Source organism: Cryptococcus depauperatus, chromosome 7, assembly GCF_001720195.1.
Source record: "Cryptococcus depauperatus CBS 7841 chromosome 7, complete sequence".
Lineage (NCBI taxonomy): Eukaryota > Fungi > Basidiomycota > Tremellomycetes > Tremellales > Cryptococcaceae > Cryptococcus > Cryptococcus depauperatus.
In genome coordinates, this window is record NC_089474.1 from 4,052 (window position 1) to 24,470 (window position 20,419).

Here is a 20,419-nt window from a genome sequence, read left to right on the forward strand (position 1 = left end):
CTGTAACATGCTGGCTCCAGCGGACTTGCATCAAATCTCCGCCAGTTCATAATCCTTGTTCGTGGCTTGTGGTGGAGAACGCCAGCTTTCGTTAACAACTTGGTCATCTCTTACCGTTATCCAAAAACGTTTCGACCGCTGACGCATAGTTACGCTGTTACATGCTAACCTACCAGATGTGGTAGAATGGACGGCATGATGTGCATCAACAAACGCATGATACGGCACTGAGGCACATGACACAAGAGCAGCTCGCCCAAGATGAGCCCGATTCCAGCCGTGTATTACCACCGCGCAAGGCTGCTAAGTGGCAATCATCGGAAGAAAACAACAGTGTACACAGCACGAGCACAAGTAGCGACAAGAGAAGTAGTATTGTGACAGCATCAGGCAACAAAATATCCTTCTTCCAACCACAAATATTTATTGTCTACCATCACCGCATCAAACTTTTGGGTCTATTCCAGTTTAGCTGAGACTAGATAGGCTTTTTTTGGGTTTCTCTTGTTGTATCTATTCGCTTACGATTTCTCTTGTCTACTTCTTCCAGTTCCACTTCATTTATCTTCCAACTTCTCTACATTGCAGCCAGAACCCAAAACAAACAAACAAGACAAAACCTACGGCCGCTGTGTCGGAATAAGTAACGGTGATGGAATTGTATATAGAATATGTGGGAGTGGGAACAAAGTAGAATCGGTGGTTACAGTTAGTGTCACGTGACTAGGAAAGCCTTACTCGCGTTTACTTGGTAGCTTTCACGTACATGCAATCAATCACCAACGTTGACATGATTCCCATCTCTCCAAGACTGCATCGAGTATCAGACACTCGGAAATTACGGGAGGGCAGGCGAGACAGCTATCCACTGCGATATCCATTGTATTCATGCCGGTAGTGCTTCTGAGAAAGTCCGCCCACACAGAGAACAGAAAGCTATTGGCGGATCTCGAAGGAAATGATTGGAGAAACATATCTTTGAACGGCTTCGGCGTTTGCTGGTACTAGGTCAAAAGCGGATAGCAGCTGCCAGCTATTGTCAAAACCAACACTTCCACGCACGTCGCCACAATGCTCGTTGCTTATCCCTGGTTTAGTTTCCACCAGCTATTTGTACTTTATTAGGCCATGAGCTGAGCTTCACATGTCTCCAAAAATCCAAACCCAACCGCCCACATTACTGATGGTGTCAGGACGGCTAACGCGGAAGGAAGCTGGAGAAAGATAGATGACGAGGAAGAGAGTCTGAAGGAATGTCTCTGGCTCTACAGCATTGGTAGATAGATTGACGAAATAGGATTAAGAGTTGGAGTAGAGTGGAGGATAGGTGTATGAGGCGTATGGTTGGCTTACGGTTGACATATGATACATCTCTGGGGAAACGGTAAGTGCAATCTTAGTTCTTATATCTTATAATTAGAGCTGTACAATGCAACGAAACAAACCAACAAAGTGTACAATTGTTGTCTTCGTAGAGTAAAGGATTTCGTTAAGTAATGTCGCTGATAAGAGATAATGATATAAAACAGCAGGGCAGACATCAGTTGTGCTAATAAATAAAGAATCCTGTTAGTACTTATCGTTTATGGAAAAGGCTTCGAACGTTCTTATTCATGACACTACAATGGGTATCTTATTCAAGCAGTAACGCCACGTTCTATGTTAACCAAGTATTTCCGGGTCTTTTTGACCTTCGACAAGGATTCCCTTGATCAAGGAATACAACTCCATGTTTGCCGTCATCCACCTCTGGTTGTTAGGGAAAACCTCTTTCCGGATTTTTTTCATCAACGGGATCAAAGGTTTGTAGAAAGGCGTAAAAGAGTTAAACATGGTGGCCACAAACGCGTTCTCATCAACTATCGTGCCAGCTTTCAGCACACCTAACTTGAAATCCCCCTCATAATTCCATTCATCGTACTCAGAGCTGATGTGTTTACCTGGACCATCATAATGGATACAAATCCAGAAGAGAACCCAGAAAAAAGATTCTAGGTCGTGCATGAACGAATGTTCGTGACCCCAAAGTACCCCGATAGCCATGAACGCTCTCGTGCCAGTTATCCCCTTTGCCCCAGACGCACCTATCCGCGGTACCCTGATTGCAAGGTCAAGATCGATCAAGAAGGCATTGTCATTGTCTTCGTCTATCATGAGATTATTGATGGAGATGTCTCGGTGCAGAAAACCGGCTTGTAATAGGGATTCATGTCCTGCAATGCAGCGTTCCATCGCGGCAAGAAGGGCTACTCGAGAGCTTGCTTTGAATATTGGTTTTCCATAATCACAAAGAATAACTCGCCGATGTACTCGATTAGACAGCATATCTGTGCTGGCTTCTGTTTGAGACGTTGAGATGGAGAGCTTACTGAGTGGTAGCGGCAGGCTAGTTTTGCTAAATGGGCGCTTGACACCAGCCTTGACACTAGTGCTACTGCTGCGGCTTTGGCTCGGCGTGCCAGTCGCACTTGTAATGGCAGTCGCCTTCTTTGGGAGATCCAATCGGGAATGCACCGCTTCTGAAAGGTCTATCCCTCGTCGAATGTTGGCTAGAACGTCATCGTCCTTATCACCAACGCGGACGGTGGTATGGTAATAGTGTCGGGCAACATGGATAACTCCTTTCTCCATCGCTTGCCGAAGCAGTTCCCCTTCGTGATCGCGTTCTGGGTATTGCCACGAGTCTTTGATAACAAGTGGCTTCTCCGGGTCTTTCTCGGCGTAGGCTTCCCAACAGGTAGTGGCCCGGCCGACAACGCACCGCGCCCATCTCATGGTTTCCTTAATGATAATACGCTCTTCCTGACCGTTTCGTTCGATATCAATATACCGCTTGTCGCCGCATGTGATTATCGTAGGATCGAATCCCAGGTCCTCCTCACTCATCCAAAGGAATCCTAGGATGGTCGATACGAACCGCTCTCCCTCTTTGTTTATATCGAATTTGTCGGAGGCAATACCCCCAAGCCGATCGAATTCCCATATCCTCATCATGGAGCCACATAAAGTAAACCCCAGCACAAAACGACGTGTATCTTGCGCAGACAGTGTTTCCCTAACGTATCTGCCAAGGTCAAGCCACGCCTTCGCGTGGGTATCTGCCGAGGGATTATTCTTCAGCTCGCCAGGTACGAGTACTTGCGACCAGAGATATGGAGAGCCTTCCTCAGGCTTTGGACCGCGCACGAAACCAATGTCCAACTTGCGCTTAGCAGTAGAACCCTGGAGAGGCGTGTTAGGTTGCGCAAGTAGCCAGCGTTGAGTCTGGGGAGGGCGACGGCCGTCTGCAAAAGCCACCAGCTTTGCCGTTACATCCTTAAACCAGCCAATGACCGCACCTTCGTTTGCGTCTGTTGGCCAACCCATCCACCCCTCCTGGAAGAGTGGATCGCTGCCGCTCGTACAGCTCTGGAAAACAGCCGCCGCTGCTCTTTCTAGACCCGCAACCCTTCCGAAGAAGGTAGCATGGAAACTAGGAAGTTCAACACGTAATTGCCCAAGCTCCCTCTTAAGGACTGGATCAATGTCACTTCGGCGTTCAGATGAGCTCACAATGCCACCTGTGGAATGCACCCGTGGGGTTTGTTGGACGGGAAGAGGCGTCAGTCCGGGAGGTGGTGTGACGTTGAGGGCGGCAGCGGCATCGGCAACGCGATCCCATATCAGCGCATCCTCTAGGTTATCGGCAAGAGCTGCTTCGAGAAGTGGTATGATGTGGTCGAAATCAAAATCCTTAGACGAGGCAGCGGAGTCTAGGCGCAAGATATCATCTCGAATCTTATATTGGGCCGACCTTTTTGACTGTAGAAGGCTGGGCACGGGGAGATCCAGGAGAGCTGACAGAAGAATCAACGTAACATTCCGTACGTCTGTAGGATGGTTAATGAGGGCTTTCTACGGAAATGTATTCACGACTCACTCTTTCTGCTAAGCAGTTTGATGTTGTTTGTTGTGACTAGTGGCCGAGAATAGGCGCGGAAAGCGTCAAGACCGTTTGCAATCGGGTGGTCTTGGATGATCTTGGATCTGGTTTGATCTGACTCGGACATGATGCTGAAAAGAAACCTCCAGATGAGGACGAAGATGGTCTGTAGATGTCGATGTTGTTCGCTCCCGAGACACGAGGCAGCTTGTTAAGGAGTTTCCAAGGATTTAACCCGTTATATCGGCAGCATATGATAAAACAAAAGAGAAAAGGTGAGTTATCAAGTGTGCAACAGCAAATCTACCCAGTTAGGCGTGCCAGACACTCCCATGCCTATTCCTCACACGTCTACATATATCTCCGATTATCCTGCAGCTGGTGTTTTCTATTCTGAGGTGTATGTGGGTCATATAGATCTGGAGCCATAACCTTGGAGCGATGACGTGGCATATAGGCAATAAATAACAATGCAACTCTGACTGCATCACTGCGATCTTTTCGTTCAGGCGCATGATCCCAATCATCCGCATCTTCATGACAGCAATGCGAGTGCAGCTCGATAAACACTATATGCAACAAGTTTGGTTAGTGAACCCAGTAGAAGCAGACAAGTACAACAAACAGACGGAAAAGTCCAAACGGAGAGTAACAAACAACGAGCCCCAGCTTCAGTCCTGCAACAAAGTGGCGCATGTTTGGCACCCGTTCAGGCTTTACCGTAAGAGTAAGTCATGCATTGGCAGCAGGAGTGGCAGGCGGTGAGGCGCTGTTCATACGAGTAAGCAAGCTCGATGAGCGTCTGCTCGGAAGATGGTCGTCCAATAAAACAGAGCCCGAATCTTTGACCAGAAGGTTAGTGCATGTTCTGAGTGTGTAAGGGCTTGTGGATGCCTTGCGGAATTGCTGGTGCTTCCACAATAAGGTCGCCGCGTCGGTTTGTTTCTATAGGCGTAGGTTTTGGCATGAGCCTGTCGTGAAAACAGCAGCAATCAAAACCCACGCGCTGAACGAAAAGGCCTTACTAGTACAACTCCGATCACATTATCACGCATCGCCTATATTCCACGTCATCATTCCAACGTTTGACAGCTTCCACTACCACATATCCTATGTTCAATTCGGTCACTCTTACTTCGACAACGTTGGATCTGTCAGAGTGGGACCCAACGAGGACTGACCAGAAAGACAAGAGGAGAGAAAGGCGGATTCGACTCGCTCCACGAGATGTCGAGGCTAGCGGTTTGGATGGAGACATGCAAGGTTGTTTGGAATGTGACAATTGTTGCATCACCAAAGAACAAGTATATATAATGCAACTGCTTGTATGTGATGAATGACAAGCCATGACTTTTTTTATCTGTGCACACAACTAACGTTTCCTCTGCCAGATTCACTTTGTTAGTTCTACTACGCTCGTCTACCTTGCTGTCTGTTTCATTCTTTGTACAGCTTTCGCATAGATATATAATATAGAACATTTCCATAGCCTTTCCCTTGGAGAAGTATCAATTGTCTCACCTTGAAATTAAACAATCCTAGTCTCTAAATCTCCCAGGTCTTACTATTCCTATCTACCAGCCAGAGGCACTCCTCTCTAATAATCTAGTGGTCGGCCCGTCCTAGCGGTATTCTGACAAGTATCCTGGGGTCTTATATTCTTTCCTTGTACATGATCCTGACAGAGTGTTGGAATCTATAAGTTGTGTGCACAGATAAAGGAAGTCTTGACTTATCATTCATCAGACTCACCTACCGACATTGTTGAGCCAGAGGCATTCAACCTCTCCCTCTCTTTCTCGGCTGACTCCCACATCGGCGGATTATGACAGTCCTTCGCCGTTTTAAATTTCCAACACCGCTCACTCAACAGTGGTTCCAGGAAAAGCAAAATCACGACTCGCTACCCTATCCATTGTGTTCACCTCTACAGTGCCTCTGAAAACCCCGCCAACAAACAAAAGAGCAAGCGGCAGATAAATCTTGAAGACGGATAAGTCTGTTTTTGAACGTGGCATCGCCCTACATAGCAGCTCTGGTGTTTGTTTCGGTTGGGTCAAAGTAAAAAGCTGTCGCCAGCTGTCTGCACAATTCAACATCCAAAAACGTTGCCATACGCCTCACTACTTTTGAACATTAGTATTCCCATTGTAACCAGCAATTGGTCCTTGTTGAGCGATGAGTTTCATCGAAGGTAATCACCAGGAGGGATATTATGTCGGCGAGGATGGATATACAAAAACTGGTGCTGATTTCATTGCAACAATTGGCGCTGGACTCGGAACCTTGGAGTCGGAAACACAATATCAAGGAAAAAAAATATCAAGATGTTCTCCAGCCCATTAGCGAATCTTTATGGGAACTGAAAAGTGCGTACGACCAGAAGGCCAATAATGTGCTCGAGAAAGGCAAGGAGCTTCATAGTAGGACCCTTCAAGGCTTCCTCAAAGCCGTGAGCATCGCCGAAGCCAGTAGTCTCGACGCCGACAGTGTGTTTAAAAAGGTACTGGATGAGGTGGACGAAGATGCAGATAGGTTATGTTTCTGTCTGAAGAAGGAATCAATGCCATCTCAAAGCGGGGCAGGAGCTGGAACCGCCGCACAGAGCACTGCACAGAGCACTACAGACGTACCTGAAGTTGAACGGCATGGCCCCCCTTCACCGCCACGGAAATGGTACCAACAATATGTCAGAGAAGGCCAACACGAGAGAAGGCCGGAGAGAGGAGAATAGGAGAGTGTCTCTGACAACACTATTGATAAGTGGATGAAGAAGGAAGAATAATAATAGAAGATGGATTATGTGATTGAATAGGATGATTAGGCTTGAGACTTATGATACATCTCTAAGGAGAAGACTATGGATGTGTTCTATTATATATATATTAATTATACAGCGAACTAAGTACACAACAGGATACTTCAACATTGTAGACAGATAAAGGGAAACTGAACGAATGGACATTAGTTGCACACCTCAGATAAAGGATCGCAACTTATCATTCATCACACAACACCTCGCCACACGTCCAGTATATCCGCCAGCTCGTTAATCTCAAACCTGGCTCATCAGTAAAACTACAAAGCAAAGATGGCATCGAGCTTGACCTGAACAAAGCCCATGCGGGATCTTTTCGCCTCTACACCGAGAACATGTACTTGTCAGGAATGAGGCTGTTCTTGGGCTTGGTCTGGGAGTGCTTGGGACTTGTGGATTATCTAGGAGTATCTATCTCAAATAGATGAAGACAGCTATCAAGATTCATTCCTTGAGGAAACTATGAACCACAATCCCTTCCTTATATCTTGTTTGCTTTGCATCCTTCAGCCAGGTTCTAGTTCAACCAACTATACCATTCTGAGGCATACACAGCATGCTGTGTTCTTATATCCGCACCTTGTACATGATCCTGACAGTACTCTCCCCCGCGCCGCAGACCAGCATTCACGACGTGACTCTCCCGCGCGTAGATTCTCAATCAGCGGTGCCCTTTCACCTGACCCAGAGTACTTTTCTCGCTTCAAAGCACCCAAGCCTGTCGGCAGCATATCCACCCAGCCAGACTCTGGGTGATCCAGCAGTAATCCAGTGGTATCTTCACGCCTCGAGACGGTCACCGACAGTACGCGTATGCGGACACAGCTACCAGCCCGGTATTCGCACTCGACTGCTTGGCTGGCAACTGCATAGCTGGCATAGACCAAGCCGGCGACTCACATCCTTTTACAGTGAGCCATGAGCCAGGAGTGCTTCCTCAAAAGCACCTACCATTCTACACTCTACAACGGCTATCTAGCAATCCCACCTGCTCAAAACACACTCTATGCCCAACTGTCATGACCTCTCCCTACCCATGATCCCTCGAACAGAGCTTTCTCTGTCATTCACAGGGTGTGTTGCTTTCGACTCTGTCAAGATTCTTGCCATCGTGCCCATGCTTGCTTTCGTCGTAGTCTCATTCTTTCGCCCGCTGGGTCTGTTTTCTTGTTCATCTCCACACTTTCATCTTGCTCGTGATTTACTATTTTAACAATTGTACATATCTGCTTAATAATCTCGTGTGCACTATCAGACTGTAGAGCAGACCATGCATCCCCCAATTAGTCACGCAAGCCACCTGCACGCCTACCTTTTATTCTTTACTTCCACAGCCGTTCTGGTACTTTCATAAATTTCTCTCCAATTTTTTATGAATCATTTGCGGATCAGGCTCCAGTTTGATCTACCCTGGATGTCTCCACCGCCGACTGCTCCTCTGTCTCTGCCTGGTTCAAGACATGATCTAATCTGTCTAATCTCTCTATCCATCTTCCGAAGGGACCATGCCAGGTGAAATCCTTATGTTCTGAAAGCCTACTGACAGCCGTATTGGCGTACTCTAGGAGAGTATCAGTAAAACCACGCATTTCTTCCTTGTCCCTAATTTCCGATGCTTCTTCCAGGATTTGTAAGCTCGTCCCAATCGTTTTGACGTCAGCAGCCATTATTGAATCAGCTGGCAAATGCTCGCAATCTTTATCGTAATCTATGCGAAGGGTTCTGATAATTTCCATTGCCGTATCTATATGTGATTGAGCCTTGCTATTATATATCTTGTTATTTTCAGACTCACCACGCCATGTATTTTCGGCTGGTGTGTCGCTTGGATAAACCAGAGCGGGTGAAGGCAGACGGAGCGGCTCCAAGAATGAATTGTCTGGATCAGAACCAGGTGGCCAGTTCATGGCTTAATAAAGTGTAGATAACTGGCAGAAATTAAACGAGGGATAGGCGATGTGGCTGGGGGGCTAGTTTTGACAGCCGCTGGCCACCTCCGTCCGCTTTTAATCCAATACTAGCAAGCGGTGAAGCCGTTCAGACAGATTTTCTCAATCACTTCCTTTGACATTCGCAAGCATCTTTCTTTTCTCTGTGTGGGCGGACTTTCTCCGAAGTACTACCGGCATGAATACAATGGATATCGCAGTGGATAGCTGTCTCGCCTGCCCTCCCGTAATTTCTGAATGTCTGATACTCGATGCAGTCTTGGAGAGATGGGAATCATGTCAACGTTGGTGATTAATTGCATGTACGTGAAAGCTACCAAATAAACGCGAGTAAGGCTTTCCTAGTCACGTGACACTAAATGGTAACCACCGTGTCGCGGCCTGCACACAATTGTCTTTGGCGCAGGCTGGAGGGCTTGTCTCGTTTTAGTCCTAGGTTCTGGGTTCACTATCGTTCATGGAAAAGCTCTTGAATGTTCTCATTCATGACACCACATCACAAGAAGATCTTGCAATTTATTTTGTAGCTTGTACTAATCATTCTATTCTTTCATATAGAATCAATTATACAAACTCTGCAGCTGTGATGTGCGCTGAACAGTACGTGAACGTGGCACAGCAAGTGTAGCATCATAACAGCTGCCAACCCACACCGTTTCCTGCGGAGCATTCCGCTGCCCCTGCCACAAAAGAGACAGCACTCAAGCTGCCTGGAAGTATACGCCAGCAGCAGGCTGAAAGGAGCGATGATGCGCTGTCAGAACCAAGCATGTAGCGAGACGTCCAGCTGCAGTGCTGCAGGCTGAAAGGTAATTGCTAGAACAGGCATTCCCGACGCGCTTCTCCTTTGTAGGAATGCTGGGTCGTTCCCGATAGCCCGAGTTGTGTTTTGCCGGTTCGCTGTGATATAAATGAGAGGCGGACGCCCAGCAACCTGTCTTGAAATCCACTCTTCAAACATGTCCGACTTCGGCGGCGACACCAGCAGCAACATCGCCAGATTGCAATTACTTGATGATGATTTATCTATAACATCGCCAGATTATACAGGGCCTGAGAGATCCAGTAAAAGTTTCAAATTTGCCTCGGATTTATATAAAACGTTTCGTAGTACACTTGGAGACGGCGAGCACTTATTCAATAAAGAGCCTATTGTGGGATCATTAAATGCTATACTGGAAACAGAAAATCCCCCCCAAGACATTATTTACACAGCCAGACAGCAAACCGACCAGCTCCGCACAAAACTCCACTACACCGCTGAACACGATGACTCCTGGGCAAAATCCGATGAAATTCTGTCGGTCATGGCGTCTACCTTGGAGGTAGCAGAATCGGCTTTGACAGACGAACCAGCAAAACCGTTGCCGGAAGACAGAGTTGAGACGTCTAAGAAGGGAGGTAATGAATTGTCAGGGTGTCAGGAATGAGAGGTTGATATAGTTGAGTTGGCTATATTATTGTTGATAAGACTTGAAGATGGATAGATGGATGGATGTCTGTCACGGCCCTTCACAATTCTTTTTATGTAGGCTGGTAAGACTCACAAACTCGGTTTCTTGGGTCTAGGTAAATCTGAGGGTTTGGCACTAGGTCTAGATATAGTTTTGGGATCCAGTATTCTGCAATATAGCGGGCCTAGAGTATAAACTCCCGGACATACATTAATAGAATTATAAAGAAAAGAGAAAACTAAGATACAAATGTAAACTATGTACACAAGCCTCCATCGGCGGACATCGCCGCAAGTTACAGTAAGACTGTAACACCATCACACCATGGCGATTTCGAAGGCTTCGCTAGAACCGTCCGAGGCTCATAACCTGACATGTTGTAATGCCAGTTTGTAAAGGCCACTGGTTTACACTTTAGCACTCAAAGTGGAATCATACAGCTATAAACGTACCTGGTTTACCCTTTAGCACTCAAAATGGCAAAGAGGAGCCAGAGATAGGCAAAGTAAAAGAGACTGGGCTATAAGGATGATACCCATGGTTTGCCTCGAGGGGTGATAGTTTTGTCGATATATGAGTTAAGTTGTTGTAGGCGAATTCCGCCAGATCGAGGAGCGAGAACCAGTCGTCTTGGTTAAAACTACAGAAGGTTCTTAGATATTGCTCCAGTATTTGGTTGACTCTCTCCGTTTGTCCATCCGACTGGGGATGAAAAGCAGTCGAGAAGTTGGGTTTGGTTCCTAACCCATCGAGGAAGGCGCGCCAGAAGTTGGAGGTAAAAGTCGTACCTCGGTCGGAGGGAATTCCGTGGAGGCACATAATGTTTTGTCAAAAGAGTCTGGCGAGAACAGGAGCACCAAACTCTTCTTCTTTGCATGGCACGAAGCGGGACAGTTTTGAAAAGCAATCGACAATGACTAGAATAGAATCTCAGTTGTCGGTAGAGAGTGGGCGTCTGACAATGGCATGCGAGATAGAGTGCTACGGTCGAGGAAGAATAGGAAGAGATTGGAGAGGGCCGTAGGGCCAATAGCGAGGAGCCGTGTTGTGCACACAGGCATGGCCATTGGTGTTTCGTTGTTATCGCATAGATGAGATGTATAAGAATGCACTATATGACAGCTACAAGCCAACACGAAAAGGCATTCCTAGTCACGTGACACTAACCGGTCAACCATTCTACTCGGCTTTCACTTGCACATATCCTCTATACCATTCCATCACCACAACTTATTCCAACACATTATACGTTGGGAAGAGACTGGCTTGGGTGACCATGTGTAGCTGTCTTTTATCTCAACTTTGCATACTCATTCGCCAGGAGCTATAAGCAAGTCCTTCCTTATATCTCGCATTCTACGGCTGTAAATCCGACATTGGCTTTCCCCCCAAGTTCAGCTCGCCAATGTCCTCCAAAACCATATCTTTTTCTATCGTTTTTCCGTTCAAGGGCCCATCGCCGCCATAGTATTCCATCTTCATCATCATCGTCAAATCATCGTCGTCCACGTCAACAGATTGGATCTCGGCAGAGAGTCCCCATAGCGGCATATTATCAGAAAGACCGTAGTCCTCTTTGATTGCCTCTAGATCGTCTCTGAAACAAGATTCCATTTTTCCTCCCACATCTGTTGACTTGGCCACTGGAAGACAGCGGTTAGGTGACAGGGCAGACGAAGCGTTTGCTGGAAACGTTGAGTTTGGCATCCCATAACTTGCAAGACTCGCCAATGTTTGATTTGTCAACCTTCTGGAGACAGCAGAAAGGTCGGTTTTGTCCTTGTCGGTGTATGCCCTGGTTGCCTTTGGGTCGTATCCAAGGCTACTAAACTCAACTATCCCCTCAGGACGATTATTACTGAAGGGAGCATGACCAACCAAACGAAAATGTCCATCCTCTGGGACAACGCCCCCGTTAAGTATCAAGGGTAAGCCCATTCTTGGGGTAATGATCGCGCTATCAGCAAAGTTTCTAACAGTTGTTTGGACTAGCGGATTGTTGTTGATATCAGCAAGGGCGGCTTCTCTATGGTCGACATAGTATCCATCTCCTATTCCGGATCTCATGCGGGCCCAGGCTAATTCCGTGGCAAGTAGGGAGGTCATCTGTTCGCTCAATTGTCCACGTCTGGTATCCAGCAGTGTGGTATCGTGTGGCTGGGTAGCATTGGACAGTACATTGGACGCTGCAATGGAGGCGGCTGAGCCAGCTTCCGTCTGCTCTACATTACCGGTAAGTGGTAACCATTTGTGAGTCATAGTGTGGGAGTGTAGGTGTGGTAAGGTTGATAAACCATTCAACGTTTCGAAGCGGCGTTATATACTTTTCAAGTGGCCACGGAGGAAGAGAATGTTTCTGGAAGGTTGAAAGATTGAAAGATTGTAACGACCTCGCTTCGGCTGTAAAAGATTGGAAACAGCTCGACCACGTTGACAGTTTTAACGATGCGCTCCATTGTTGTTTTGGCAGAGAGACGTTGGCAGAGGAATGCTTGCGAAGCGAAGGCAAGCTTCTCCATTCTGTAGTGTATCGCTCGTTCTACCAGAGACCTGTGTAATGCAAGAGTGAAAGAAGGTGAAGTGAGGTATAAAGAAGCAAGGATGGGGAAGCACAAAAGAAAGTCTTTTGGTTGGAGAATCGAGCAGTTGTTGCTGGCAAATTCCTCACTCTACGAATGACAACCGAGTATATTAGCCACTATGCAAACAAAAGTACTTGTGCACCTTCTTCCTTTTATGTGATTATGATCCGGGCGGTATACTCTTAGCGAGTAACAGCTCTGGAGTTGTTGAATGATAATGCTAGCACCATAGACAGGGAGGGCGAGAAGGCGCTGTATCTTGAGAAGTGCAATGGTTGGATGACCGTTGGAGGATCCAAGATAGTCGTAAGGAAGCATTTCATGCTCGCGGTTTAGTAGAGAATGCATCTCGACTACCTGCCATGGTCTATCCCAGTTAGAGATCCCAGTTATAATCCGACAGGCTTAAGCGGAAGCCAGACAGGGTGGACGAATAGGACGCAGTACTGCTGCGTCCGAGAGAGGCGAAATGGATGGAAGGAGAAGCAGGAATCCCGGACGGTAGGTGTTTCGGCTAGGAGTGGTCTGAATGTAGAGTAGTAGGTATTGTGAAATGGTAATAGCGGCTAATATATGATAATAGATCATCAAAGAGGATCCACAACCTATGAATGCTGTATGTATATCTATTGAATATGGCTATAAACAGTAGCGCACAGCAAGCAATCTTGGTGTTACAGTCATGGATACACAACGTACATACCGTATATGTGCAGGGTCGTAATAGCCACGAGCGATATTAAGATTGTAACCACCGTCAACTCACGAGTCTCACTACCTCTTACAGCCAAAGCCTATAGCTAACAACCACCGTCCTCTGAAGACAGGATCGTTATATCTACAATTTTATCTCGTCCCAGCTTCACATACCTTCTCAACAGCACCGTGTACATTCTCATAGCATAGCAAAAACAATGCATCCCTCGATTGTAGCAATGCGTAACATGGTTATCTGTCGTTGCTACTTTTACAAGGGTTATGTTCCGTAAACTGCCATGTACAAAGAGTATGATTACTAGTAAAAGATACCTAGTAAAACAAGAGTGGGAATTTTCTTGTGACGTGGAACTTGTATCAACTGTTCTACTCGGATACTATTTGTACATATCTTATACACCGTTGGATCACTTATTCCAACAGTCCAGGTATATTACCATCTTGTACAAGCTACACGTCCGTCGCTGCCATTTTCAGCCTCACAGCCTGCAGCACCTCCTCGGCTGATTTGTATTCAAGATCCCAGCATCCCTTGATCACATCACCACCGTCCAGGCCGGACACATCTGGGAACTTCCTCTGCTTAAGCAGCTCGACCGCCCGGTCGTAATAGGCAAGATAATCCTCTGTAGAGGTCCAGTTCGGCGGGCGGTCCAGGTAGGGCCAATATCCTGTCAGAATGGCGTAAAAGATGGACCCGAGACTGAAGATATCGGTTGCTGGCGTCGACTCAGTTCCCATCTGGGGATCAGAAAACGGTATGTCGGGCAGGCGTTCACCATCCAAGCCGAGCTCAGCACAAAACGACCCGCCCAAGTCGCAGAACCAAACACCGGCAAATGGCTGAGGGGCTTGGTGCACCACAAAGTTCTCTGGTCGCAGATCCGAGTGTATCACGCCCTTGCTGTGCAAATGCACGATGGCTTCCGTCACTTGCTCCCACAAATTCCAGCAATGGAGAGTGGACAGTGTGGCGTGTTTCGTGTCAATGTAGCTCTGCAGGCTCCCATACGGGGCCTCAGCAAGCAGGATGCCAGAGGGATGAGGTCCAAGATAGCTGGTGAGACAGTTAGCTCCTAGTCACAAACGAGCGCACGAACGGAACGATTCTAGGATGCTTGCCCAGCCTTTCCAAAAGCTGCTGCTCAATAAGGAGCGCTGCTTGGTTTTTCGGCGAGTTTGGGCGAGGCGTCTTGACAACCGTTCCCGGAGTGACGAGAAAGAAGTCCGAGGTTGAACCAAAGTATGGTCGGCGTTCCATCCTGTGATGTGCAAGTGCTGGCTTTGCGTCTGGAGGCGCAAGTAAAGGTTGAGTAAGCGAAAACAGAGATGGATATGGATTGTGGACTATGACATGACTTGCCAGTTAACAGAAAAAGGTAACAAAACCCAAGCCGCTAACTAAAGAGTAATTAACTTGTCGTAAATGAGTTAATTACAAAAACAGATAATCAACCCAAAGCCCCATTCATCACACTTGACTATCCATTCCCATTCCTACCACCACTCACAAGCATCTTCTGCCCAGTCCCAGCTTGACTGTCCACCTGCAGTTAAAACGTTGAATATCCATTACAGACCCGTCAAGGCTCTTGAAAGGTAGTATGACTCGGACTTGGGAGACAATGTGGAATACAGCTTTTTCTGCGGCTGCTGTGGTGGTGGCACCTTTGCCTCTTCTTCCTTTAGATTACGGATGTTGTAAAAAGAAATAACCTTTCTGACTTTGGCAACCGTCGCTTCAGCTACAAAGGTAACGACATATGTCGAAGCCTCTTTGCACGGTGTACGGAGTTAATGCACACGTTTGATCCGCTGCTCGAATACAGCTTGACCAAGTCTCGATGAATGAGATAGTCTTGTCGGAGTTTGTATTATTGCATGGGTAAGAAAGTTACGAATGGTAACAAAAGTGTCTCTGCGACTGAGCTACAAGCCACACCATTAGGCGTGCCAGTCATCCGCATGCCTATCCATCACTCATTCATCTTTCACCAGGCTCCCGCTTTCGCAACTCATCTATACACTTCAAGCACAATTTTCTATTCCGACAAAATCTATGGAGAGACAGACGGGACAATGGCCCACTGCGATATCCGTTGTATTCGTGTCGGGAGTGCTTTTGAAAAAGAAGGCTATCTGCGAATGTTAAAGGAAATGATTGATGAAATCTGTCTTTGAACGGCTTCACCGCCTGATGTAGCAGCGTCAGCGCTTGCTGGCGTTGAGTCAAAAGCGGATGGTAGTTGCCCATTGTTGTCACCGTCAGCCCTCAGACACGTCGCCACAATCCTTGTCACTTATCCCTGGTCTGGTTTCTACCAGCCATCTACACTCTATTAAGCCATGCCCTTCGTTTCACGTAACGTCACAAAGTCAAAAGACCTCTGCCCTTCTAATAGTGACGGCAATCAGGGCCACTCCAGGTCTAGATGGTGGTCTTTATCCTCTCAGAATCCAAGCAACGCAACAGACCACGAATCTAACCCGTATCTGCGGTCTGTAGAAAGAGAGGAACATTATGAAAAGTTTGAAAGATCTATGACTGACGCAAATGGAAAAGTTCTAGTCCTTCGCTCAAAATTCTATGAGGATGGTCTGCAATTCTTAAACGATCCATCCATTAACCTCTCAGGTATCGAAACGAACCTAGACGCATTGCGCGAGACACTGGGAGATTGGAAGGTGGAAACAGCGGTTAAACAGTTTGATACTCTCTGGGAGCACCTCAATTTGGCTTACAATGAGAGTAAAAAATCTAAGAATTCATCCTTTGAAAACACCGTCATAAATTGGGCAGGTAGTGCACGCGATTTAGAAACTACCTTGCACAAGGCAAAGAAAGAGCATGAGGCGATGTTGAGGGCATCTTGAGGTTAATCTAGCTGGGTTGGGTCCGCAACGATTTTCAACAGTTAGAGGTAGGCTGTCAAAGTAAAGAATAAAGGTAGGCATGCAGATGACTCGCATGCCTAAGCAGTAAGCTCGTAGTTTACTCCTGGAGAAATTATGACCCCGTTTATACTCTTCTTATGCAACCTATATAAATCGGGTTCATGTCTAAACACCGTTGGGATGTGGTGGGTATGCCCAACAGGATCATGTCAGGAATGAGGGTTGGATGAGAGCAAGAGCGAGTAGAATATCGCTGGCTCAGTAATGGGAAGGATTAATGATGATGTCCTTGGGTAAGATGAATAAGCAATAAGAAACGACGTAGAAGAAAGCTGATCAGTCCAAGAGAGTGATTGATAACCAGCAAGAGCTACGTAAGAAACTTGACTACAAAGCTTCATAATAATTCCCAAGGCCCGTAGTTATCACAATATAGACGGTTTCTACAGGTCTTGAGGCGACGCGGCGACATGAATTATATGTCAAACACAGTCCAGCTAGACTTGTGATTCTCTATAGAGCCCAGCCCCCTTTGCCCTAATCTCTACCCTTCATTCCATTCTGTATAGCTTTAATCATCTTTCCGCCTAGCTTGGTGGCTTCTTCGAATCTAGGCGCAAAAAAGTCCGCTGTCTCCTCAAAACGTCTTTGATACCACTCAAAATTCCCTACATCAACACATTCTGACCAGCCTCGAGCTGCAATGACAAACTCAACATCGTCCGGACGATGGACTGTGTCTTTCAAAGCTGCGCGCAAGGCCGACGACAGGAGGGATGGAGAGCGGAAGAGGTACTCGGCAACTCCTGTACGGTAGGGTTAGTCAAGACAATACAAATTGAAAATCAAAACATGCCTATCCACAGCGTAAAAACGGGTGTCCCAGCAACATCTAGATGCTCATAAGGTCTTATCCCTAGCTTTGCCCAACAATCTACCATAGCTAAAAGACTAAGATGGCTATTGGGACTTTCCCTTTCCTTGTCCGTATCTTGAGCTTTTCCGAGAGAAAACTGATCCAACACGTGTTCACTAAGCAATATTGGTTTTCTTTCGTCGCTTGGTGCTTCTTGTCCTGCTCGCCAACCAAAGACCTCTTCGCGAGCTCTCCATATCCTTTCTTCAAGTTCTAGCCCTCGGCCTTCTATCATGAGTTTGAAGAGTTCAGTGGTTGAAGTTGCGTACTGGTGAATCTGTGACTGTGCGGAAGGATTAAGCAGGGCGAGTCCGGCGTAAACGTGCCATTTCGCAGAATAGATTCGAAGGGTTATGTTCACTTTGATGACTTCGATCCCAGATACGTATCGGGTCGTCTCCCAGGGATAAGAAGATGATTTGTGCCATGCTGTCCCCATGCTGAAGTGAAACAGGTCAGAGGGCATACTTGGTTAGAATGAGAAACACATACCTTAGGAATGCTGCATGTGTCACAGCTTGAGTGTTTGCCGTCACTTGATCGTGTTGTTCGTAGCTCAAATATACATAGCGACTTTTGAAACTACGAAATACTTCTTCTACCATGGCGACGTTCTCTTTCCGTCCTCTATGATGTATAATGATCTATGATTTCCGTGAGCTATTGATCTATAACAATCAACATGGAACGCTCACTAGAGGTTGTCCTTCCGTGGTGACGCTCGGCCCATGCAAACTGTGAACACTGGTAATTCCGACATCTTTAGGCAGCCATTTCTCAAATGCTTCCTTCTCTGGTGCTTTCACACTTGTTTGTCCAGCTACGACAGCTCCAAGTCTTGTCGAAGGGCCATACTGAGCGACGACAGACGCAAGTACTGCAGCTTCAACTGAATAGATGATAAAGGTTGAGAGACGGGAAACCGCATGACCGTCTTGCAATGGTGTGATGCCAGTACCTGGAACCGAAAATGGATAAGACAAAACTGAACATCCGAGTCAAAAAGCGACAGTCACCTTCAAATTCGGCCTTTAGAGCGTCGTACGTCTCTGGTCTGTCGCAAACATAGATCCTGTAATACAATTCAGCTTTCAAGATCAAACATTATTTGCTTTTGCAGCTTTTTTTTCCTAAATCTGCTCTAAAATGATGCCTCTAGCCGGCTTTTTTATAGCATGTATATCCCTCCTATAGGAGACACTTACTTCTTGATTCCGCCTGCGCTCAGTCTTTTTGCATACATTCTTCCCATCTAAAAGCTGCTTCAGTGGTACAGGTCTTGAGTAAGTTTCGAAAAGAAGCAAATGTACATCGCCCATACCAATAATTCCAATAATGGGTTGCTCTGCTTCTCTCATTGTTTTATTCTGCGCTGATAAGTTTGACAGATGAGAATGGGTAAAGTGTCTAATTGAATAATTTTTACATTGAAAGATTAGATTGTGATTCACCCAATTTTGTTCAGTCAAGCAATCGATACACGGAGATTGATAAAAAGTCCATATTTAACGGTGATCACTATTGCTGTAAAAGATTAAACACAAACTACGTTATCACAACTAATGTTGTATCTAAAACGTATAATCATCTCCAGTGCCATTAAATTCATAATCCCCTATGGTAACAGTCGTTCAAGATGTCTCAAAATACCTCGCTTTCTGGCCAAACTTGATTATATTCAAAACTACAAGATCCAACACCTCTAGAAGAAAAGCATAGCTCCACCCATCAGACCAGCAACACCTGCCATGCCAAGCTGTCCCCCAGAAAGGCTCTGGGCGCCATTGATTTTTGAAGTAGCGTCATGAGAAGGTGAGGTGGTGGAAGTGGCAGCAGTAGCAGAGCCGACACGACCACTAGTGGTCAGCGAAGCAACATTACCCCCAGTCTGGACAAAATGTTAGCTACAAGTGTAGGAAAGGACTTGCTGACAGACGCAGCAGGGCAGTGAAACTCGCCAAACCCCCAGTACCCACAGTTATACGAGATGCCACACCGGATGCCGCAGATGTGAGAGAGCCAATCTGGGATGTATTGTCAGAGCCAGAAACCGTCAAGCTTTCAGCGGCTGAAGCAGCAGAACTGTTTTCAATGAGCACAACCATACCACCTACTGAACAACTCACTTGATAGAGCCAGTCAGAGTGGCACCCGTCAAGGTACAAGCTTCTTTGAGCTGATCAATCATCGCGTCGAGCTGGTGTTGCTCGCTGTCATTGGTATCAAACGTGGTAAGGATACAGTCGAAACAGCTGATAAACCCGTTGAAAGTGTCCTGCTGGCAGACCTTTTGGCAACCAGGGCTATTACTGATACAGTCTTGGTAGAGTCCTACAGAATCCTTGCAGGTATTCTGGCATTTGGAAGGGATGGTGGAAGAGTCAAATTGGCGAGATACGAGACCCATGTGGCGGGGGGTGATACCGGCCGCGGCTGCCCAGAGTAAGTAATCAGAAGCTGCACCATCCACTCACCAGCAGTGACTGCGCTGAGAAAAAGGACGGCTGCAGCTGCATACATCTTGGAATGATGTTTTGGGAATAGACTCGTTCACTCCATTCCGAGTCGTGATTATATACCTTGCATGCCATTTCGCCGCCTCACTCTCAAAAGATGGCTTCCCGAATTAGCCTGGAGAAATAAGCTGGTACCTTGATTTCTCTATGTGCCTTCCTAGGGCTGAGGCTGATATCAAGTTGGGCATGGGACGAGAGTAAGAATTCTCAGGGATGAAGCCAATTGATTGTCGTTGAGTAAATTCAAATAAAAACTGAAGGGCATCAACACATTCATGAGGGAAGGATCAAGGACGGAAGCAGGTTTCAAGGTAACTGAAGGCATCTGATGTGCCACACTGCGTTTGTGTTGGTATATTGTAAGTCTACTAATATACCAGCAGGTGTTCCAATACAGCAAATGTAGCACTGATTATGCATCGAATGAAGTATCGAAAGAAAAGATATATTATGACATTTGCGACGACCCTACACGTGTGCTGACCTATCTTCACTCATCGTTCAGCCTAGGGTCGTAACATAAACGTGGTAGCAATGAGGTCTGGTTGTTGTCTTTGTTGATTGTATTATATATAATTGTAGATAGATTATTGGATCCCCTTCGAGGATCCAAAATCATACGTTGATCCATGTATAATTTTTCTCATTAT

At 46.5% G+C, this 20,419-nt stretch overlaps 9 protein-coding genes across 9 annotated transcripts; 4 read left to right on the forward strand and 5 right to left on the reverse strand.

Moving 5' to 3' along the window:
- Positions 1 to 1,662: 1,662 nt before the first annotated feature.
- Positions 1,663 to 4,049, reverse strand: L203_105313 (uncharacterized protein; the record flags this gene model as incomplete). Its single annotated transcript, XM_066214681.1, has 2 exons — positions 1,663 to 3,869; positions 3,920 to 4,049. The coding sequence occupies 2 exons, from the start codon at positions 4,047 to 4,049 to the stop codon at positions 1,663 to 1,665; spliced, it is 2,337 nt and encodes a 778-aa protein (XP_066070778.1).
- Positions 4,050 to 6,137: 2,088 nt separating this feature from the next.
- L203_105314 (uncharacterized protein) lies at positions 6,138 to 6,656 on the forward strand (the record flags this gene model as incomplete). Its single annotated transcript, XM_066214682.1, has 1 exon — positions 6,138 to 6,656. The coding sequence occupies one exon, from the start codon at positions 6,138 to 6,140 to the stop codon at positions 6,654 to 6,656; it is 519 nt and encodes a 172-aa protein (XP_066070779.1).
- Positions 6,657 to 7,636: 980 nt separating this feature from the next.
- Positions 7,637 to 8,647, reverse strand: L203_105315 (uncharacterized protein; the record flags this gene model as incomplete). The annotated part of the gene is made up of 4 exons (XM_066214683.1): positions 7,637 to 7,643; positions 7,692 to 7,702; positions 8,150 to 8,484; positions 8,536 to 8,647. The coding sequence occupies 4 exons, from the start codon at positions 8,645 to 8,647 to the stop codon at positions 7,637 to 7,639; spliced, it is 465 nt and encodes a 154-aa protein (XP_066070780.1).
- A 1,001-nt stretch (positions 8,648 to 9,648) lies between these two features.
- On the forward strand, positions 9,649 to 10,119 carry L203_105316 (uncharacterized protein; the record flags this gene model as incomplete). Its single annotated transcript, XM_066214684.1, has 1 exon — positions 9,649 to 10,119. The coding sequence occupies one exon, from the start codon at positions 9,649 to 9,651 to the stop codon at positions 10,117 to 10,119; it is 471 nt and encodes a 156-aa protein (XP_066070781.1).
- A 1,429-nt stretch (positions 10,120 to 11,548) lies between these two features.
- Positions 11,549 to 12,397, forward strand: L203_105317 (uncharacterized protein; the record flags this gene model as incomplete). Its single annotated transcript, XM_066214685.1, has 5 exons — positions 11,549 to 11,578; positions 11,900 to 11,910; positions 11,991 to 12,071; positions 12,136 to 12,183; positions 12,238 to 12,397. The coding sequence occupies 5 exons, from the start codon at positions 11,549 to 11,551 to the stop codon at positions 12,395 to 12,397; spliced, it is 330 nt and encodes a 109-aa protein (XP_066070782.1).
- Positions 12,398 to 13,892: 1,495 nt separating this feature from the next.
- Positions 13,893 to 14,703, reverse strand: L203_105318 (uncharacterized protein; the record flags this gene model as incomplete). The annotated part of the gene is made up of 2 exons (XM_066214686.1): positions 13,893 to 14,499; positions 14,543 to 14,703. 2 exons carry the CDS (start codon positions 14,701 to 14,703, stop codon positions 13,893 to 13,895), a joined length of 768 nt encoding a protein of 255 aa, XP_066070783.1.
- A 1,280-nt stretch (positions 14,704 to 15,983) lies between these two features.
- L203_105319 (uncharacterized protein) lies at positions 15,984 to 16,316 on the forward strand (the record flags this gene model as incomplete). The annotated part of the gene is made up of 1 exon (XM_066214687.1): positions 15,984 to 16,316. The coding sequence occupies one exon, from the start codon at positions 15,984 to 15,986 to the stop codon at positions 16,314 to 16,316; it is 333 nt and encodes a 110-aa protein (XP_066070784.1).
- A 558-nt stretch (positions 16,317 to 16,874) lies between these two features.
- On the reverse strand, positions 16,875 to 18,611 carry L203_105320 (uncharacterized protein; the record flags this gene model as incomplete). The annotated part of the gene is made up of 7 exons (XM_066214688.1): positions 16,875 to 17,143; positions 17,194 to 17,693; positions 17,746 to 17,897; positions 17,949 to 18,211; positions 18,270 to 18,325; positions 18,459 to 18,505; positions 18,564 to 18,611. 7 exons carry the CDS (start codon positions 18,609 to 18,611, stop codon positions 16,875 to 16,877), a joined length of 1,335 nt encoding a protein of 444 aa, XP_066070785.1.
- A 344-nt stretch (positions 18,612 to 18,955) lies between these two features.
- Positions 18,956 to 19,660, reverse strand: L203_105321 (uncharacterized protein; the record flags this gene model as incomplete). The annotated part of the gene is made up of 3 exons (XM_066214689.1): positions 18,956 to 19,141; positions 19,230 to 19,335; positions 19,380 to 19,660. The coding sequence occupies 3 exons, from the start codon at positions 19,658 to 19,660 to the stop codon at positions 18,956 to 18,958; spliced, it is 573 nt and encodes a 190-aa protein (XP_066070786.1).
- Between the last annotated feature and the right edge of the window lie 759 nt (positions 19,661 to 20,419).